The sequence below is a fragment of the Poecilia reticulata genome, chromosome 11 (assembly GCF_904066995.2).
Source record: "Poecilia reticulata chromosome 11, P_reticulata-male-v2, whole genome shotgun sequence".
Taxonomy (NCBI): Eukaryota; Metazoa; Chordata; class Actinopteri; order Cyprinodontiformes; family Poeciliidae; genus Poecilia; species Poecilia reticulata.
In genome coordinates, this window is record NC_088840.1 from 7,547,004 (window position 1) to 7,569,085 (window position 22,082).

Below are 22,082 nucleotides of genomic sequence, written 5' to 3' on the forward strand. Positions count from 1 at the left end.
AAAAATAAAATTCTGACATTTGGCATTACAGAATCTTTGAAATCTGTTTTTCAAGTAAAAGAATTGAGTCTCTGTTTCAGAACATGTTACACAAACACGCAAAGTATATGAAGGAATCCACGGTTAAATAAAAGTCTTTTCAAGTGTAAAAATTGAAGTGTAGAAATATTTTTTTCTTATTTTACATGTCCAGTTCAAATGCATCTTCACAATCAAATTAATGGGAGTATGACGGGTGACTTGAAATGCTGTTCGTCCGTTAAATGCTTTGTCTGTTTCGTTCCTGTGTTTCGATCTCGAAGGCTTCGTTGCTGTAGGGGTTGGGGCGGGAGACATTGGCAGAAGACTTCTTGATTCCACAGCGGATCAGGTTGTAGACGGCCACCACAGGGATGGAAAGGATGGGGACAACGATGAGGACGACGATTATGCCAAACACCCACTTTGGGTATTCCTTCGTCTCGGTTTCAGGAAAATGTTCCTAAGGAAAAAGAAATACAAAAGTTCAGAAAAAAATGTAGTATACTTTGAAAATAAATGAAGGCACAATGCAGTGAAAAAGCTGTCGATTTGAATGAACTATATTTCTACCTTTTTGATCATAACTACCAGAGCAAAAAATATTGTAGATGACTTTTTTTTCTAAGCTAATTTTCTTCTTAAAGTAGGACATGTGTTGCCCATTACGGTTAGGTAAAGCGGTCTGACACGTACAACATTACCGTTCGTGGCTGTACAAAAACTAAAAGAAAATATCGCGCTTGAAAATTTGGGCTGTTCAGAAATCGGCAAGCTATTTTACTTCCAAAAGAATGAGCGCAGAACTAGCACAGCATAAACAGGACGTGCACTATACGTTTACAGCTAGCTAGCTAGCTAGCTACCCGATGTAGCCTCACTTTGTTTTAGCTGAAAGCAAATGTTTTTATTTGTTGGACTGGATTTGTTTTCTGCTATTATCAACAACAATTTGCTAAGTTGAGTCTGTTAAGTTTTTGTGTGTGTGTATATGCCATATTAAAGTCATTAAAGTAATACTGTAAGTATGATGTAATGCTAGAGTTGACTTGCTTACATAATCTGGGTTCCATGCAGGATATGTTGGATATGCACCAGCCTGGAGAGCCACGTAAGCAACAAAAACCACCAGGAGCATCAATGGACTAATCACCATCCAACACGCCTTCCAGTAGATGTTGGGCCTCCTCCCGGTCATGAAGTAAATGTCTTCACTAAATCTGTCACAGGAAATGGAGATATATGGAAGACAGGATTATGTAATTTGCACAAAAAGTAAGCAACTTTATGCTTGGTTGATTTGTCTTTCCGAACTGATTCTTTGTAGTAATTCTTAAGCAAAGCCTGTTTGTTCCCCTTTCAATGTCACTTCCTAAGGACGTTGTAATGAAAACTTGTCGTTTTTTGTCTATCATTGTCAAAAATCTTTTTGTGGAGGCAATGTCAGTGCAGTGAGACATGAAAATATCCCCTATCTTCCCTTTTTAGGGACCAAACTCGAACCTCCAAGATGTCGGCGCTTTCTCCAAGCAAAGCTGGGATTTCCAGAGACTAACTTCAGAATTTAGAGTGGAGCACAAGGTCAGCTGGTTTTCTTTACCTGAACTCAATTGAACACATTTTTCAGTTTGGGTGTTGGTTTTCATGCCAGTGGAATCACTAGAACTACGTTGGACGACTTGTGGGAAATTTGAATCCAAGAGATGCCATCCCACAATGGCGTGTGACCAAGCTGGTGACTATATGGAGGAGATGCCGGACTATGGTGATAGTGTAAGGTACTCTGACATACCATTGCTGGTCAAAATCACAAACTGTTAAGTTTTCATTTTCTTATTTGACCCATCATCCTATCCAAATACTAGAAAAAGAGTTATTAGTGGAATAATCTTTTTGGCTGTTTCAAACCTATGATGGTGATAAGTTTAATTGCAAGAACAAAGTCATGAGATATGCAGAATAAAGATGCAATATTACTATAAAAAGTTAAATTTCTAGAAAAAAGTTGTTTCAATGAGAAAAAAAAAACTTTGATAGTTATTAAGATCTCTTGTGACCATCTCATGACCACTGATGTTGATGTGTTACAAGATTAGGTATTTTCTTTGACTTTATTCTCATATTACTTAAACTTCATTGTCTTATTTTAATCTCATTATCACTTTATTCTATTTATTCTATTATGGTATTAGTTTGACTTTATTGCCATCCTACTTTACTCTTGTAATTCTTGTAACACTTTGACTTTGTTCTCACAATATTCTGACTTTATTTCAGTAATATTATTCTTGTAGTTTAAAATGTTTTTGTCTTAACCTGGCTCTAATACTTTGTGAATGTATTTTCCTTGCCAATGTGATGTCATTTAAAAGCCAATAAACAGGCCTTGCATTGGTATAAAATTTATCACAAAGAAGCACTGTGGCAATAAAGAAATAATTAACCAAACTCAAATTTCTTTATATTGTACAGTTGTGCAAGATTGTAAATCTTGGGGGATGTGGGGAAATCCTTACGTTTTTATTCCGTGGACGTAAGCGACCCCGACAAGCTCAAAAAATGCGATGACGAGTAGGGGCACAGATCCCACATGGGCGTTGAAGACCTCCACCCAATAGTTACCGGAACCCAGGGTGAAGATGAGGCCAACCAAAAACGACACCAGACAGACTATCGCTAAAGCAGTGAGGGAAATGTTAATTCAGAGAGGGAATTCAGCTCCTCCAGGAATAAGACCAGATACAAGCTGAATTACCTGTTGAAACTTCATGGGGGAGCCACTTTGGGACCAGTTTGAGCTCCTTGAGAGGTGTGAGGACTCCCTCTATGTTGCCAAACATGGAGGACAGTCCCAAACTGAAGAGCATAACGAAGAACAGTATGGCCCAGACCTGGGACCCTGGCATCTCTAAGACTGCCTCTGTGAATACAATGAAGGCCAGACCCGTTCCAGAAGCACTCTTGGAGCGGGAGATTAAAGTCAGGCAGGAGAAAATGCTTCATCATGTACAAAAAGAACGCTTTGTCCTTTACAGGACAAGGAGCAACACAAAGGATCATAGTGGGTGGCATGATTGAACAAGAGGAGTGCAGAAAACACAAGTACCTGATCAAGAAAGTTCTGCAGATCACAGACCCTTAAGGGCAAAGAAGCTATGTCTCCTGGATGTGTCAGATTTAAGTAATCATACCACTGGTCATAGTTTTCCAATGTCATGTTTCGTTCTGCGATGTCAAAGTGGTTAGTCAGAGTCAGGATGTTCCTGTAGACGAGATTAGAGATGCTATTTCTACAAATTTCACTGGACCACACTTCATTGTCAGAAGAGACAACCACAGATATCCATGCAAACATACTGTTCTAGACAGGTGTTGAAGTTAGTTCTGGCTTTGAACCCCAGGATGGAAAAAATGGGAATGGATGCATAGAGGGACGTGGCACTGTTTGTTATTCCCACAACAAGAGCATCTCTCTCACAGTCGTTCCTAAAAGTCAAGAAAAAGAAATAAAGCGGAGGTCCAATATCTGCTTCTCAACTTGATCGGGTGTTTGATGCCTCACCTCTCCGCATTATAGCTGGAGAATGCTATTAGACCTCCGAAAGCCACAGAAAGAGAGAAGAAGATCTGGGTTGCAGCGTCTAACCAAACCTGGGGACTCTTAAGTATTTCCCACTGCAGCAAGGAGAACGACATCAATTACATCTGGTTTTTGTTTTTGTCTAGGACACGAAGCATGTTATGTCAGGGGCAAACTCACGTCAGGAGTGAAGAGGTACACCAGCCCATCAGTAGCTCCAGGCAGAGTTAGGGCCCGGATCAGGAATATGGTCAGAACCAGGTAGGGGAATGTGGCCGTCACATACACAGCCTGGAAAGGTTCAAAACGTCTCGATAAGAGAGTCTGGTTTTCTTTTAAGTCAAAGGTAGTTGTTTATTCATCAGCAGTAGGCATGGAACGCTATCAGATGACCTTTAGTCAATTACCATAATTTCATTGTTTCAGGGGGGGGGGTTACATGGCATTTATTAACTGTTTGATTTTATAGTGATCTAAAAATATTCTAGAGATTTTAACTGACTGGTGTGGGTACAAAGCAACCCCCAAGCTATGCCAAAATGATATTTGAAATCCAAAGTGTCACAATGAGAATGTGAGGATGCTCTCAACCCAATTCACATACAGTATGTGAATTTTTTCATGTATTTGATTAACACTCCTGGTTGTTTATGGAAGTGTTGAATTATTCTGTATCTTGTTCATTCGTTTGTTGTATATTTGCAGTTTTCTAAGAGTTTTCTGGATAAAAAAATTAGGAGCGAAACTCATGAGTTTAGTTTTCACCCACTTAAAAATAAGAGCATGAGTGTAAATGACTACGACTTGGAAGAATTTTTAACGGCGGATAACCGAAGCTTCAGCGCAGATGTCAAGCATTATTCAACTGAAAGTTCACAAAATAGCAAAATAAATCAGAATTTAATCGTATAAAACAATCAAGAGGAAGCTAACTGCTAAATGTTCTCAAAATTAGCAAAAAAAATGCTAATGCACAAAATTAGCTCCGGAGTTAGCCCATTAGCGGACGTGTGCCCACCACTGGAAAATGAAGAAAACTACAAAGGTACAAATTGGCGAAGGGGTAAAATAACTAGCATGTAGTGTGGTAGAGTATCACTGAGAGCAGAAAAGCTGGTATTTAGTTGAGGAAACAGCTCAGTAACTTTCCTGCAAGTGGCACACTTCTCGTAGTTTCCTCACTGTATTTTTAAACCAGAGTTACATTAGCAAGAGTAATTCAATTGTTTCCATGAAATGATTGAAAATATTTCGACAGGTTCTCTAGAATCTCATAAAATTGTGAAACCTCGACTTTTTAAAACCTGGCTATGCCTTGGTGGTACCAGTTAGCAGCCCCTGCTAAAGCACAGATTTTGTGTGCTGACCTTTCCCATGGAGTCGAGGCCTCTGATGAAGCAGATGTAGATGACAAGCCAGGCTGTGGCCAGAGAGATGACCATCCACCACTGCAGCGAGCCGCTGATCTCGATGTCTTCGGTGAGGTTCAGCGTCTCGCGGTACCAGAAGTAATTCACCGAAGTGCTTTTCTCACACTCTGAGCTATAGCCTGTTGGAACACACCACACCACACCACACCCTTAAGACAATACCTGGGATATTTATATATATATATATATAACAAAACCTTTAGATTATCTTTTACTTAAAATTACTTGTGATTTTCTTACAGGACAGGTTTAAAAGAAAACACATTTAAATCAATAACTCTTGGTGTCATAAAGCAGTTCACATGCCAGTATAATAAATCCATCAAAAATAATTCCCGCTCAAAGATTGATGGTTAACTCGGCCGTTAAGTGGTAATCCCTAACTTTAGTTTTCAGCTTATACGATCTTCTCAAAGCAAATTCCCCCACCCTCTCGGACAACTTCCTCTGGCTCCACTGTGCTTTAACATTCCTGGTGAATCGTTATTCTTTTATTGTTATTACACTACGTTCAATAAAATGCATCGAAAGCAGCAACACAACACCAAGGTGGACCTTTTTTTGTTGTTGTTTTTTTTTCCCTCTCACCTGTTTGGTTAGCATTCAAAGGACACTGGCTCCACGGCAGCGGGTTTTGAAAAGAGTTAAAGAAGTACCAGAGCACCCAGGCTATGATGGTGTTGTAGAACAAGGAGACCAGGAAAGACACCACCATGGAGGCAATGCCTGAACACAAGGGGAAAAACAAGTCAGTCGGAGGGAAGTTTTCCAAAGGAGCCTGAGGAAACAGTGTAGCCGTACAAGAGACAGGCTTTCATACCACAAGTGAACAACTTCTTATCAAACTTATTGTAATTTTTCAAAGAGCTACTATCAAAATGTGCAACATTTGGCTTGAAAACGTTTGATCGTAGTAGTTGGCTCAAACAAGCAATAAGCATTTTCAAGCTTCCTAATGTATTTAAGGTTAGTTAACCTAAAGGTTTATCAGAACCAGAAATCATTGCTAGAACTAAAACACACAATGGACATGGTTATATCTAACGTTCTTTTAATTATTAATTAACTCATATATAATATATATTAGACAAGTAAGTGATTAGGTTAAGGTATTTCTGTAATTTACCTTGGGGTAAAGTTTCAGTCATAATCATCTTAAGTCAGCAGTGTCCAAAATCATAAACTTATAAGGGAGAGAAAAAAAAACAAACAAAAAAAACTTTTTTTTTGGCTCAATTTAAAATAATAATACAAAAAATAAATTACGTCTATTTTCCGGGATGAGAATATAATTTGGTTCACTCTTTCAAATTATGAAAATATCATTTTCATAATAAAAATAACTGATCATAAAATACAGTCAAATACTGTATTGTATCTGAGCTTATTTGACAGCACTCAATAAATTCATTAAAATCAGATTTGAGTGCATTAAAATGTTATTGAGAAAAAGTCACTTATTTGTTGAATGCCAAAGGAGTGATGAATACTTTGCATCAAACGTTATTTTTACAGTGTCGACAAAAAAAAGAAAAAAAGAAAAGTACATTTTTGGGTAAAAAGTTTTCACATTGCTGCCACGGGGCCACACAAAATCAGCAGAGTGGCCCCAGCTCACACTTTGGACAAACCTGCCTTAAAATGGTTTCAAAATTTTAACTCCACAAAACGAACAAATACTAAGTAAGGACGCATCCCTCAGGATTAGGAGCTGAACTTCCACCCACCGACTCCTCCCAGCACTGGAGAGATGCCGTTCCAAACACCGATGCTGCCCATGCGGAGCCGCTGTCCGATCGCCAGCTCCAGGTAGAGCAGGGGGAGGCCCTCGAACACCAGCGCAATCAGGTACGGGATGAGGAATGCACCTGGTAACACCAATGAAACTGAGACCTCAAGGCAAGGAGGCGTTCTACAATAAATCATAACAACTCTGATATGTTTTAGCAGAAGTATGTTTTGTTTTAAACATGAGCTTTTTCCCTTTTTATTTGATTTTTTCAAAGAGATTCTCTGAGAAAGCTGTAGATTTGTAACCAAGAATTCAAGAACACTTCAATGCCTATGTGACTGGCTAATCATTTTGAGGCAGTTATACAAAAACCCAAGAGTGTCAAATCCCCCCCTGTGCGAATCTAAATCTCAGAGTCAATATGTAAAGTTGATAGAGGCTGAGCACCTTTTACTGGAAATGCCTGCTTACACAACTTCACCTGTTCTCTGGAACTCTGTAGCTTTTAACATACCACCCTGGGAACTATGAGGAAGTAAACACAGAAGCTGGGTGCATTGATCCGAACACCTTTCCTCCTGATGTCAGAAATCCAGACAAGCATGAGAACGACATGAGGAACTCAAAGGCAGCATCCTCACCCCCTCCGTAGATCTGGCACAGGTAGGGAAACCGCCACACGTTTCCAATCCCGACCGCAAAGCCAATGCATGTCAGCAGGTACTGGACCTTGTTGTCCCACTTGGGTCTCTCCTCCGTACCAGGATTCTTTGCTTCCCCCATCCTTGGATAACGCAAATAACAAGAAGGCTCAGCTGTTGTGTTAACCCAGGTCCTGTTCTCTCATCCAGGTAGTTCTGATTTGGTCCAGAATTCTCCCGCGCTCAGTCCAGAGCCGTCTTGTCAGAGTGATGCCCGGAGCTCCTCTCCCTGTCCTTTATCTGACTCTCCTCCAATGGAACCACTACTTCTGACTCAGGAGCAAAGCTTTTTATTGGATGCTTTTTTTTAATGGTGAAATCAGGTCACAAACAGAGGGAGTGAGAGCACCCAGCACCAGTGATTTAGTGGTAAAGCCTCCCTCCGTGTTTGAAATGGGAGTGTTCCCAGCTAATTAATGGATAACCTGGTGGTGCTGTGCGCTGCAGCGGGCCACAGGGAAAAGCGATGACACAGAGGCATCGTGACGGCAGCTCTTCCTGACCGTGAGCCGCGTCTGTGCACATTCCCGACTCGGTCGGGTACATTCCGACCGAGTCGGGAATGTAACACCAAAAAAAAACAAAAAAAAACACTTCACACAAATGAGGTAATTTTAAATTTACATTTTTTTTCTAAGGTCGTTACTTTTCCCACTCACGGCTAATCGGTTCAGCAGGCTGCAGTACAGGACGAGTTGTAATTGCGTGCTGTGGTTTTGCAGATCAGAATGTCCAATCCGTTGAAGCAGCTGTTGCTACTTTATGTACATGTGCAAGCAGGAGGAACAAAAAAGCTGTCATCTTGTGTTACTTTATGACCAATGGGAATTTAGATATCCGTTTTCAGGTTAGATAAAAATGTCACTTTTTAAACTTTTTACTCATGCCTTTTTTTTTTTTTAGTTCCTGTGTAATAATAATAAAAAAAAAGGAAAAAAGCATAATTCTTGCCTAGGTGATAAAGCTGCTAAGTTTTTACTAGTGTAATAAAATGTAGGATACACAAAGCTGTAAAATGCATTATGAGATGCATAAAATGGTGGAGTGATCAGTTGTGGTCAACCCTCAATTACTCGTTGCAAACATTGGCAGATCTTGCATGAATGCAGATGATCAAACATCCACTTCTCAACCTGTGGATTTAGCTTTGAATCAAAAGCTTCACTAAAATACCAACATTAGAATCAGTGGTTAAGGTAACTGTGCTTGTGACGCCCCCCACCCACCCCGCCCAAGGCTATTCCACCCTGGGAGGTGAGCCATATCCACAACCACGACTGTCTGCGTCTCTCCCATAGTAGCACAGCAGTTAGATTTAAACAAAGAATGGGGTTTAAGTCAGTAAGTTAGAACAAAATAAGGAGTTGGTAAAGCCTAATCAATGAATTAAGAAGGAAAAAATAAATGATTACCACAAAAGTTCCACCAGGAATTATTTTAACTTCCACATGCTGAAATTTCGATCTTTTTAATTTCGCCTACGAGGCTCAACAGCCTCTACTGTTTTGTTATCAAAATCGGATAATTAATCGGTAACCTCCACATTTGGCACTCAATGTCTTGATATTTTCTGTCTGTAGCTCGGCTGTAATAAATGTCGGACTTTCACAACAAGCCGTTTTATGTCAAAATTGTGCAAATTGCTTGTAATTTTCCATGTTCTGGTTGTCATGGTGTCTCATCTGGGTGAGTTATTCTTTGGTCCACGTTGCCTCGTATTTTATTGCAGACCAATGTGAAAATGTTTAACCATGGCTGTGTTTGTTTTCTTTTCTCTCTCTATCTCTCTTTTTTTTTCTTTTTTTTTTCACTTTGCTTTCAAAGAACCAGAAACTGGTGTCGGCCAACAACCGTGTGCAACACATTGAGAAGATCGGTTGTTTTGGAGTAGGTTTTTCCCAGTTCTGTTCCCTGAACTTTTGGTTCTTTTCTCTCTGCGTGTTTTTCTGCAAATAATGTTGCAAAATTTGTGGCTAAAAAGGTGTCGCAAAAATAACCAAAACTTTTTCTCCGAATGGAGTGGATACGCTAACAGACAAAAAGAGAAGAAATTCCAGGCTGAAAACATCTGCTGCTGATGCATTCTTCAGTTCGAATGTGTTTCATTACTGGGGGGGGAATAATCCAACATTGATGAGACAATATTTTTTCCCCCCCACACAATTACATGTATGATGTTCAGAAAATTTTATGCAATTGAAATAACTGTGGCATGTATTTATTTTTACATTTTTAAATTGCTCATAGTGTCTAGGAACAATCCAAAACTTTTAAGGTGTAGCACAGGGGCCCCATCTAGTTTAGCCAAATTTCCAGATGTGTGTTGATCTCTACAACTGAGAAAATGCCTACAAGAAAATAGCTTCTTACCCACATTGCCATATTTAAGGAAATTGAAGGACCCAACTGCAGACAGGAAGTAGGCAATGTCATGAGGAAGAAGATTTATTAACAAAAACCAGAAAACGAGCTTACAAACATTAGGAAGAACACAGAACCATAAACTCAGATAAATAAATAAAAACTCCAGTGAGGAGTGATGGAAAATTTGAGGATGAGAAATTCAAAAGCAATGATTACCAATGCAAGGAAGGGGGAAGTTGAATGAACTCAATGAGTAACAGCTGTGTGGGGAGCATGAGTAGGAGGAGCAGGGGGGAAATGATTAAAACGTAAACACTTCAGAACAGGAAAAATACTGGGAATCACTCACGGAACGTGACTGGGACGACAAAAACAGAAAACGACAAGCAGAACTTGAACTCCAAGGGATCATGAGATAAACATGCAAATATGAACAGTCGAGAACCTGAACATGTCCTAACACCAGGATGGTGAAGGAGATGAAAAAAAGACATGTGGAAGGCCTATAGAGTCATCAATAAATGTAACAGGAATTTTATTTTAAATATGCCTGATTTTTCTACATCAAACAGTTCCTGTAAACCTTTCATAATTAATTCAGTACTTTCTGTTTCTACATTTTATTAGATTTCCTTAAGGTAGATGCAAAAGTTAAAGTATAAGAATACACGAATTTCACAAATCTTACAATGTTCAGGAAAGTTCAACCACTTTAAGTTTTTTTTTAACTTCAGCACATACTTGAAAAGCTGGAGTCAGATTTAACAGGAAGATGGGTGAAGCTAAGTACAAATGCACACCACACTGCTCAGATTTTTGTTTTATTGGAAGATCAATGTTTTAAAACCACGTTTCATTTTATGTTGTAGTTGATGATCAAATATTTTCTCACTCATAACAACCAAACCAGTTTTTTGCTTTATGTGTGGAAATTTTTCTCCAGACATGTTTGCTAAAATATCATATTTAGAAATGGTGATTTTTGCTTGTAGGTGCATATTTTTTTGTTATGGACAAAATAGCATGGATCTTTTGTATTCTCCTGATAACATTTATAGGAATTAGATTAAATTTCTTTACTGCACGGACTCGTGATGATCGGAACCTTTTGAACACGGTGTGTTTGAACGGGGAAAAACCGGATATTTCCTTGATATGTCTTTAAGCTCAATAGTTTTTTTTTAAATTATTGAACACGCCAAGTGTCAATTTTCTCATTTTGATGGAGAATGTTGGCAACAATTAGCCAGATTTACCAAGTTAGCTCTGATAAATGCTCACATATGGGAGCCTTTTGTGCTACGGAAGGAGGAAATATAGAGATGTCAGAGCTTTAAATTTGTTTTATTTTTCTGTTTAAAGACTGATCTATTGTTCAATTTCTTACATCATCAGATTATTTCACATGTAACATTTCATATTATAAATGAAATATTCCACCAGTGGAACTAGCAATTATTTTTTTTATCAATATGAATGAGTTATTGACTTAAACAAGCTTCCATATCTTGCTCAAAAGTTGCTTATTAATCAGTTTTGTCTTATTTTAAGTGTACTAGGATATTTTCACTAGAAACTGGACAAAGAACATACTTGGTAAAATTTTGCCCTCAAATGATGTAAATTCAACTTTACTGATCCCAAAGGGAAATTAATGTTGTTATAAAGATTTGATTAATGATAACATAACATAAACCATGAATTTCAGTGTTTAAATTCAAACTAATCAAACTCAATTTCGTAGAAAATAATCCTAAATAATAACTAATTAACATGGATTTTGACCACAAAAATAGTCCAATAATGGTAAGGCTGAACAATATTACAATATCAGGAAATAAGCGTCTTATATCCGTCTGTATCAATACTTTTTGGTTAGTTTTTCTGTTCTAAATATTTTGAATACTTTCCTGTTTTACCCATAGTTTTCATACCACAATGTTTTTTTTTAATAGTTTTTTTTTTAATTTCTAAGCAGCTATGAGGAATGAAGGCAAAACCAGAAACTGCTGCTGCGCAAGTGACTCATGTTGCTAGATAACCAAAGAATGAGTGAGTTGCTAGGTAACCAAAGAATGAGTGAGTTGCTAGGTAACCAACGAGTGAGTGAGTTGCTAGGTAACTAAAGAGTGAGAAAGTTAGTTGAGTCCAGGAACAAGGGAGGACCCAGCTGAGGTCACAGAGCGCCAGACTGAAGGGGGGAACAGCTTAATGATAACTCTTACAGCTACAGACGGATCATAGCTATAAATGTAGCTATAATAGCTACATTTACGAGGAAATGTATTTTTAAATTGAATTCATACATGGTGACCCATGTATGAATTCAATTCATACCTGGGTATGAATTGAATTCATACCCATCCACTAATATTTAAATATTAGTGGGGACTACTGATGTTAGGTCGGCAGTCATTCAGGTCTGTCACTGTGGAGCGCTTGGGGACAGGGACAATAGTGGTGGTCATTAAGTGGGAGAGGACAGATGACAGTAACAGTGAGGTGTTGAAGATGTCTCAGACAGTTGATGTACACAGTCCCTCAGAACCCTCCCTTGTCGGGGCCTGCAGCCTCACAGTGGTTGATTACCTGGAAGGACTTCCTCACATCTGTGGTCACACAGAGAGGCATGTCACCAGGAGGTGGTATTAGTCTGGTGCTGAGGGGGGTGTTAAAATGCTCAAAGCGGAAATAGGACTTAAGTGCATTTGGCAGTGAGGGGTTAGGTGAGGCTAACGCTAAACCTAGGGCCGCTTCGAGAAGCGACCCTAGGTCGCTTCGAGAAGCGACCCTAGGTCACTTCAGATATCCTAAAGCGACCTAGGGTCAGCTGTCCTGAACGCCAGCATTCCTAGCTTTCAACAGAGCTTTCACCTCAACATTCAGCCAGGGTTTCTGGTTCGGGTAACAGGTTACTGTCCTGGTGGTGGTGATATCATCAGCACATTTGGAGACGAAGCCAAGAACAGAGGAGGTGTATTCCTCCAGGTCCACCTTTCCCTCATAAGGAGCCACCTGTCTTAAGACTTGCCAATCTGTGGATTGAAAACAGTCCTGGGGCATAGGCTGCATTCCTGGGCCACACAGTGACTTCTTCCTTGGCCTAATCCGTGTCATCAGCGGACGATATGCTGGCACCAGCAGGATGGAGATGTGATTGGAGAGGCCAAGATGGGGGCGAGGAAGAGCTCTGTGCGCACCGTGAATGTTAGAGTACACACAATCCAGAGTGTAAGAAGGATGACACGCCGGTAAAAACTGAGCAGAGTGTCCGTCAGTTTCACATGGTTAAGTCCCCTGCAACCACGTAAAATGCCTCCGGGTGCTTCATCTGCAGTGAGCTAATGGTGTCATACAGCTCCTTTGATGCTTCGTTGCCGTTAGCACCAGCGGAATGTAAATAATGGTGACGAACACCGCAGTAAACTCCCGAGGCAGATAGTATGACTAACAGCTTTTAACCAGGCCACAGTTCGTACACCAACCTTCATTCACTTACATACACTGCCCTCCTCCCCGTGTTTTTCCTGACCGTTGGTCGCAGTCTGCTTGGCATAACTGAATACCGTTTATCTGGAAGGCTAAGTCTGGCATGTTGCTGTTATGCCAGATTTCCATTAGGCAAAGAACGGCACAGTTCTTCATCTCTGCAGAAACTCTTAACCTCAGATCTAACAAATCCACTTTCTTACCCAATGAGCGGACATTGGCCAGAAAGAGGGTCGGAATTGGTGGCTTCCTAGGCATCAGCTGGGTCAACACCCCCACCCGTTTCCCATTCTTCTGTTTTTGGGCACAATGTTTCCTTTTTACTGTTGGACCTCGCACCCTGCTGTCCAGTCCATTGTCCTCAAGTGCGGATTTCGGCCTTGGTGATATGTTACCAGTTGAACTGTGTACATCAGCTAAGCACAGCTGCATTCAGACTAAAGTTTGTTTTTATTCAAACTTCAGAAGTTTTCTAGTTGTCCTGCTGAGGTAGTGACATCAATTTGTGACATCAATTTGTGACATCACGCAAATTGATGTCACGAAGAGAATTGTCTCCTAAAAAGAGATTGAATGTGAAAGTTTTTCAAGATAAAAAGGCAATTCCTAACAGAGAAATGAAGAAGATTAAGCAGCTTTTTGATTTGTCCAGACAAAAAGGATCGAGAATTTGTGAGAGGAGTAACGAGTCGTCTTCTCATTCCCAGAATAAATCACGACCGACGTTAGCTAGAGAGGCAGAGAAGCTTGAACGGATCTTGAGAAAAGTCAGCGTGATATCTCTTGAGAGACAGACACTGAATAAAACAATAGAGGACATGAAGATTCAAATTCCAAACATGGAACAAGCTCTATATGAAAAAGATGAGTTGCTTCATGAAAAAGATGAACTGCTTCGGGAAAAGGACAAGTTGCTTCAGGGAAAAGATGAAGAACTAAAAAACCAGTGTGAAGCAAACACAACTTTAAAGGAGAACACCACCACCTTAGAGCTGACACACGCCACTCTGGTGCAGGAGAACATCACCTTGAGGCAGCAAAGCACTATTTTTGAGAAAATGAGTGACATCTTACAGCAATAAAATGACGACTTGGAGCGGAAAAGCGTGACAGACAAGCTGAGAAGCGACACGGTGGAGGAGACTATGTTCCGTCAGCAGGAAGATCACCGCCAACATTTGAGGAATTACAGCACCCTCGAACAGGACTTCAACGCCTTGGCGGAGGCAAGCAATATCTTGAGGAATAATAACACCCACTTGCGAAAGTGTAAAACCACCTTGGAGAAGAAAATCACCACCTTTGAGGAGGAAAACACCGCCTTGAAGCAGCAAAACGCCACCTTGGAGCAGTGCACCGCCTTGGAGCAGCATAACACCGCTGAAGACAGCCAGTCAGTTTCAGACCCGCCACAGGAGCAGCCATCTATATTCAGACGTGTGGTCAGAGGCTTCGCTAATACACTTCTGAAAATGTACAAAACAGACAATCGGAGGTACTGGGTTCAACCATGGTACTTCTAAATAAAGTGTCATGAGGGCTCCAGGCTTCATACTTGATTGTTGGTGGCAGAAAAGCTTGAGGACAGCAGGATTGCAGTGTCAGAGGAGCTTGACACTTGGGGGGCTGATGGCGGAAGAGTTAATCACTTGAAAGATGTTGGCAGGAGAGCTTGAGGCCCGCAGGACTGGGGTGCTATGGGAACTTGATGCCATTGAACTCAGGTCTCCTGAAGCCCTGGAGGTCACCAGACAATCAGACTCGCAGGTCTCCGGACTGACCAATAGTGCTTCGTTGCGGGTACTGTCGGTTTCCACGCCTGCTTCCAGGGCTTTGTAGCGAGTCCCGTTGGTCTCCTGGCTGACATCCAGGGCTTTGTAGCGAGTCCTGTCGGTCTCCTGGCTGACCTCCAGGGCTTCATGGTGAGTCCTGTTGGTCTCCCAGCTGACCTCCAGGGCTTCGTAGCGAGTCCTGTCGGTCTCTTGGCTGACCTCCAGGGCTTCATGGTGAGTCCTGTTGGTCTCCCAGCTGACCTCCAGGGCTTCGTAGCGAGTCCTGTCGGTCTCCTGGCTGACCTCCACGGCTTCGTGGCGAGTCCCGTCGGTCTCCTGGCTGACCTCCAGGGCTTCGTGGCAAATCCCGCTGGTTTCCCGGCTGATCTCCAGGGCTTCGTGTCGAATCCCGTTGGTCTCCCTGCTGACCTCCAGGGCTTCATAGCGAGTCCTGTCGGTCTCCTTGCTTACCTCCAGGGCTTCGTGTCGAGTCCCGTTGGTCTCCCGGCTGACCTCCAGGGCTTCGTAGCGAGTCCTGTCGGTCTCCTTGCTGACCTCCAGGGCTTCGTGTCGAGTCCCGTTGGTCTCCCGGCTGACCTCCAGGGCTTCGTAGCGAGTCTTGTCGGTCTCCTGGCTGACCTCCAGGGCTTCGTGTCGAGTCTCGTTGGTCTCCCAGCTGACCTCCAGGGCTTAATAGCGAGGCCTGTCGGCCTCCTGGCTGACCTCCACGGCTTTGTGGCGAGTCCCGTTGGTCTCCCGGCTGATCTGCAGGGCTTCGTGTCGAGTCCTCCCAGCTGACCTCCAGGGCTTCATAGCGAGGCCTATCAGTCTCCCGGCTGACCTCCACGGCGTCGTAGCGAATCCTGTCGGTTTCTCGGCTGACCTGCACGGCTTCGTGGCAAGTCCCGTTGGTCTCCCGGCTGATCTGCAGGGCTTCGTGTCGAGTCCTGTTGGTCTCCCGGCGGACCTCCAGGGCTTCGTAGCGAGTCCAGTCGGTCTCCTGGCTGACCTCGAGGGCTTCGTGTCGAGTCCCGTTGGTCTCCTGGCTGACCTCAAGGGCTTCATGCGAGTCCTATCGGTCTCCTGGCTGACCTCCACGGCTTCGTGGCGAGTCCCGTCGGTCTCCTGGCTGACCTCCAGGGCTTTGTGTCGAATCCCGTTGGTCTCCCGGCCGACCTCCCGGGTTTCGTAGTGTGTCTCGTCGACCTCCGGAGCCTCGTCATGGGTCCCATTGGCCTCCCGGTTCCAGGGTGTACCCCCCTCTTGCTAGAGATTGGCACCAGCACCTCTCCTGACCCCAATAGGGACAATAGTGTAACAAAAATGGTTCTATAGATCATCCCAAGCTTACAACCTCTCCAGTATTTAAGAACCTCATTGTTAGTCACTAGTTGCCGGTTCATCTTGTCACTTTTCTCGTTTTCCTGGTGGACTTGGATCCATTTATAATACATATCATAAATTTATGTCATCAAAGAACCAAAAATAAGTTATGTGGAAATTGTAGTAATTTAAAGACCATCCATCCATGACAATGACACAAAAACCAATACAAAATAGTTTCCCTGTTTCTTTCAGAATAATTTATTTAATCCTTTTTTTAAATTTAAACCTATTGTTAGGTACTAAAGGATACTATTTATTTAAACCTAGGTTATAGTTCTATTTAAGTTGAAGTTGATACTGTTAATCTATTTTTAATTACGGTTACGGCTTGCCATCTTTTTTCTCATTAGCGGAATCCAACTCAGCAGTCGACTCAAAATTTCCCTGTCCAATTTCCAGCAGAACCTTAGTGAGGGTTGTAGCATCCCGGTTGAAAAGGTGGTGTCTCAAACTGATGGTTCACGTTTCTTTATTCAACAGCCTTTGTACATGAACACACCGTAAGAGTTACAAACATACAAATAAAATACCATTAGTAACTCTTAGTGGTTCTAACCTTTTACCTTAACCTATAAACTTTACTTTATGTAATAACATAAAATTTACAATACATGTATTTAATTAACTATAACATTTCTATATTACAAATGAACTAAAACGTATTCCACCTGTTTCAACTGTTCGACTGTTAATCAAATATTAACACTATTTCATGTCGAAACAAACATTACGCTCAATAAATACAATACTCTTGTCAAAACACTCGCCTTGTTCCCTCATCAACCAAGCGCTAACTAATTAATTGTTTGGACCTTAGTTGGACTTTTTCTTAGTTATCTCCCTTTAACTGTACGCTCTCTTACTCTCTGCACTATGTCCAAAAACAGTTAATTGTCAGTTATTGTCAGAAGTTTGTGTAGATCACTAAGCAACCTTGTCCCTTTAAAATCTCTTTCAAATTAAAAACGTTGGTCGAAAGGTAACAAATAACGCTTGGTTAAATGAGGAAACAACAACATAAAAAAAATAAATAAATAAATATATATATATATATATATATATATATATATATATATATATATATATATATATATATATACCTTTACCTTGGTTGCTGGTGCCTAACTCCAGTGAACACTTCGGGCGAGAGGCGGTGTTCACCATGGACAGGTCGCCAGTCTGTCACAGGGCAACATAGAGGCAGACAGGACAAACAACCATGCACACACACACCTTGGGAGAATTTAGAGAGATCAATTTAAAGACTAATACAAAAAAATTTGGTAACACTTTATTTGAAGGGGGTGAATAAGACTGACACGACACTGTCATAAACATAACACCTGTCATATACATCAATAAGTCTTCATAAATATTTATGACTGTTGTCATAAAGTGTCATTCGGTAAATCATGACACTTTATGACACTTTATGATTTACGAATGATTTATGAATAATGTCTTTGAATAAAGACATTATTCAAAATGCCTTTGTTATGATAACTTGTCATTAACCAAGAAATCATGATCTGACATAAATTTGTTATAAAACTATTACCAATTAAACTTTAAAAATTAGCTTTATGTAGTAATATTGTATAGCTCTGCCATGTTGTTTAGTCTTAATTTTCTTAATTTAATCGATCCTAAAGTTTTACAGCAAAATGTCTCAAAGCACTTACGAACGTAGCATTTGAAACATTATTTAAGGCTGTTTTAACCCTTGTGCGTGCAAGGACTGAGGCAAACGTAGAGGACTGTGGCAAATGATAAAAGTTTTACGTGTGTGGGGTCGGTTGGACCCCATTTCTACATATGAGGTATGTGTCTTATTAACTTTACATTTTCTTTGAGAAAATAACATTGACAATGTTCTCTTTATTTGTAATGTTAGCTACAAATAAAGAGCCAATCCTACCTTGCTGTAAGTTAATGTTAGCTAAAGTTATTAAACTCCATTACTGTAACGTTAGCCCTTAATATTAAACATATTTTAAAGACAGGCAAATTGGTTTTGTCCCTCCAATTTTAATCTAGCAAATTAAAAGCTAATATGTTAGTCAAAGTTATCCTGTATGTGCCTTATTTAGCAACTTGGCTGATGTGACACAGTGCTTGTGTCCTTTGCTTTGGCAATTTTAGCCACTTGACGACCCATGTTAGCCTAAGACAGTGGTTCCCAAACTTTTTCTCCTGGGCCCCCCCAGTTGTTTCCAAACTATTTCTGCCCCCCAACACCCATGGATTACAAATAACTGTCTGGTTGAATGATGTGTGTGAGCAAAGGGGGGTGGATTCTTAGAGACTCCCCGTTATACTCAGCCCTGGCTCCAGACGAACAAGAGGGGAATCAACTTTTTTTGGGGAAAAATGAATCATAGCTGAACATAGACAACAGTAGCCTACAAGCTACTTGTTAACAAGCTTAAGGTATTGAATTGATATTAGCTAATCATCTTTTAGCTAACATTACCTTCATCCAACAGCTTTACTCAACTCAGTTGGTTAGTTTGAGGGGAAACTGTGAAAAGTTCTTTGCGTTTTGCTGGTTTGCTGCCATGATTCTAACACACCTGCATAGCTCCGCACAGCAGCTGCACAGATGAAAACCCAGCGCGAGCGTCCTAGCGCTCATGTTGCGTTTAAAGACGGCTCGGAAAAACAGATTACGACATGTTGACAACGGATTAAACAATTTTAACTGCTGATCAAAGTGACAGATGACACAGATATAGGAAGTGCGGAAGCCCCTACTGTGTCAAATTGACAGAGGAATAACAGAGAGTTGGCCATTCTAAGGTAAAAACCCAGCATTCATGTTTTTTTGTTTTTTTCATCCAGATGGCTTCCCGCGCCCCCCCTCCCCCCTGCAATGACACGGCGGCCCCCTTAGGGGGCGCGCCTCACAGTTTGGGAACCTCTGGCCTAAGGACACATGGTGGGGGGACAAAGTTGGCTAACGAAGAAATGCTACGAGTGTGGATGATGATAATGAGGACCAGCCACCAGAGAAAGAAGTTCCTGTTTGACCAAAGAGAAAGAAGCAGATAAAATATTCCCCAAGAAAATTAGGTAAGTCGTTTTTGTGTTAATATTTTCACCATGTAAAGTGGGGTGGAAAGGACCAGGTAAGTGCAGAAGGGGGAGCAGGAATCAACATTCACCAGTTGAGTTAATAAGTTACGTTTTAGACAGCTAAAAACTGGTGTTAAATCTACTTATTTATTAAAAAGCTTCTTGCAAACAACCATAAGTCAGAGTATGTAGTTAGAAATAATTTAGAATGCTCAATAAGTAAAAAGATACACTCATGTGCCTAAAACTATACATTAAATGATGCAATCTGAATAACAACAGTGGCAGTCTGTCCGTATGATAATTAGTTTTAATCAGGCTGCTCAGGGGCAGCACTTTTCATTTTGCAGGGAGAATGTGAAGGAGGGAGTTTTGCTCAGACAGAAGCCAAGAGCAAAAAGAACAACACACAATGTTTCGCGGGTTACTTGTGTGTGCAACCGTTGACAGAAATCGTTAGAGTGACGCCAAACAGCTGACAGCACAAAGGAGCAGTTAGATTAGCTTTAATACCTGAGTAGTAATTGTCTATCGTTGGCAAACTTCTTTGTACTTTATTGTAGAGCCTGTAAGTCTTTGGAATAAACACATTTGTTTGTTTATTCAATGCAAATATCATGTATTTTAGATGCCTCTTTGTTTATGCTCACCCTTAGGTTTTGTCTTTGTAAGATCGCCCTCTGCTGGACAGTTTACAGCTGTACATCCTCTACGTTTCAACTAATGCCTTATTTAAAAAAGTACACTGGAAATAATTTTGCTGACTTTGTTGGCAACAAATGATGCATTGAATCCAAGATAGAATGTAGATTTCATTTTTTATTAATTCACTCAAAAATGTTATTCTGCCTGTCAGTAAGACATCCGTGTTTTAATAGGAAAACATGTTTTCAGGTACAGAAAATGGATAGAGAGACATCACTTTGTAAGTGTTGTGGGGAGGCAGACAGTTGATTGAGAAAACAGAAACGTATCAATGAAATACATCTATGACAGTAAATAGGCAAAACACTCTTTGGGATAATACATAAAGTGTTGCCAAAGATAAAGCTAAACTCATCAAACAATTGTTTCAAGCATGATGTCGGGATGTTTTTCTTAATTTTAACCCGATTTCTCACTGGGTCTTTCCTTCTTCTTAACGTAGACCAGCCGACATAATGCAGTTGATAAAAATTGAAAGAGAGAGGGAGACAAATAAAGATAGAAATTAAGGATAAATAAATACTGTACAAAGAGGAATTTTTCTTCCTTAGGAAAGCTCTGTTGAATAGACATATTCAAGATGTTCAAGTATTTCTTTAATAACTACTGAGTGTATTTTGTTTGTAGTAATGATCTTTACATTCATTAAAGGTGCACCGGTAGCAATTTTCTGGCCAATCACCGATCTTTAAAAATCTGACTTGCTCAAATGTTTTTGTGTGCGTGTGAGGATCTTCTACGCATTGAAGACTGAAAACAGTTGAGGAAAAAAACAAAAAACAAACAAAATTGTCGTTAAAATTGAAATGGAGTCGGCACAGAACCGTTCAAGGCCACTCTCTCTAGCTGCCTGAGTTTTACAATTGACAGTAAGCCAAATGACCGAGAATGATGTTTTACTTTTTTTTTTTTCTCATTACAGAGTGACATATTCACGGAGAAGGATAGATACACAGACTTCATATCAAAATTAAGGTAAGATCATATACGATCTTACCTTAATTATATTCAATTTTTTTTCTATTTTAATTAGAAAAGAGAGGAATCGGCCAAATAAACATTCAAATGAAAAGTGACTTTATATAAAATATTTAATTTTTCTCACTATTACATTGTCGAATTGATTAAAGCATACGCAACCGTTTTAATTAGTTATGGTTATTAGTCAAAAATCATCTTGTTGAGAAGGGAAGACTTCCTCCTTCCCTTCTCAACACCCTTCTTGATACCAGGCTCTGTTTCCTATTTGATTAGGGTGTGACGGATACTGAAGTGGTGGTGGTGTCCACCGGTGGTGTGCGTCTTGTGTGAAAGCCATGTGTAAATACAAACGCCCTGCAACCACACAGTCACCAATTGGCTGTTCGCCCTGAGGTGAAACATGGGAGAGAATAAATGGTTACGAGAAATAAATCTCTATCACGTTTATAAACCTGAGATGAAGCTAGAGTCATGACTTACATGGAATGACCCCAAAACCAATAAATGTACTAAAGTTAGTGATGAATTTATTTTTAGAGGCTTTGCATATCTTTACCAGGGATACCAATAAATTTAGCCACCATTGAATTTCTGAGGTTTAACTGCTGTAATTGTACCATTATGCTGGCACTGTTGCTTTAACCTGCCCATAAATGGCAATAAAATGCTAAGAAAAGGATCAAACAAGTAGGCATGTCAGAGACAAAGAGTTCCTTCTTTGTTTTTTAACTTCATGATTTTGATCAGAGTTATAATTAATTGTCCCGTTAATTGTACACTAAGATTGATCAACTTTTTTAGACATTGCTCAGAGAATGACAGTAATACCTGCCAACTGTGTTGCTGTTT

General features: G+C 40.5%; 1 protein-coding gene and 1 long non-coding RNA gene across 3 annotated transcripts; one reads left to right on the forward strand and one right to left on the reverse strand.

The window, feature by feature from the left end:
• Window positions 1–2: 2 nt before the first annotated feature.
• On the reverse strand, window positions 3–7,908 carry slc6a18 (solute carrier family 6 member 18). Of its 2 annotated transcripts, none has more exons than XM_008421491.3 (12): window positions 7,402–7,908; window positions 6,756–6,896; window positions 5,617–5,754; window positions 4,966–5,147; window positions 3,779–3,889; window positions 3,581–3,693; window positions 3,376–3,504; window positions 3,125–3,281; window positions 2,774–2,978; window positions 2,535–2,694; window positions 1,076–1,238; window positions 3–481 (listed from the first exon to the last, which is right to left on the reverse strand). In XM_008421491.3, the coding sequence occupies exons 1-12, from the start codon at window positions 7,541–7,543 to the stop codon at window positions 260–262; spliced, it is 1,863 nt and encodes a 620-aa protein (XP_008419713.1). In that variant the 5' UTR covers window positions 7,544–7,908; the 3' UTR covers window positions 3–259. The 2 variants fall into 2 exon arrangements, with proteins under 2 accessions (XP_008419713.1, XP_081468727.1); XM_081612601.1 differs by lacking the exon at window positions 7,402–7,908 and adding an exon at window positions 7,242–7,395.
• LOC103472106 (uncharacterized) lies at window positions 328–2,424 on the forward strand. The gene is made up of 3 exons (XR_534809.2): window positions 328–448; window positions 1,096–1,293; window positions 1,507–2,424. It is a non-coding gene; the product is annotated as an uncharacterized LOC103472106 (long non-coding RNA).
• Window positions 7,909–22,082: the final 14,174 nt, after the last annotated feature.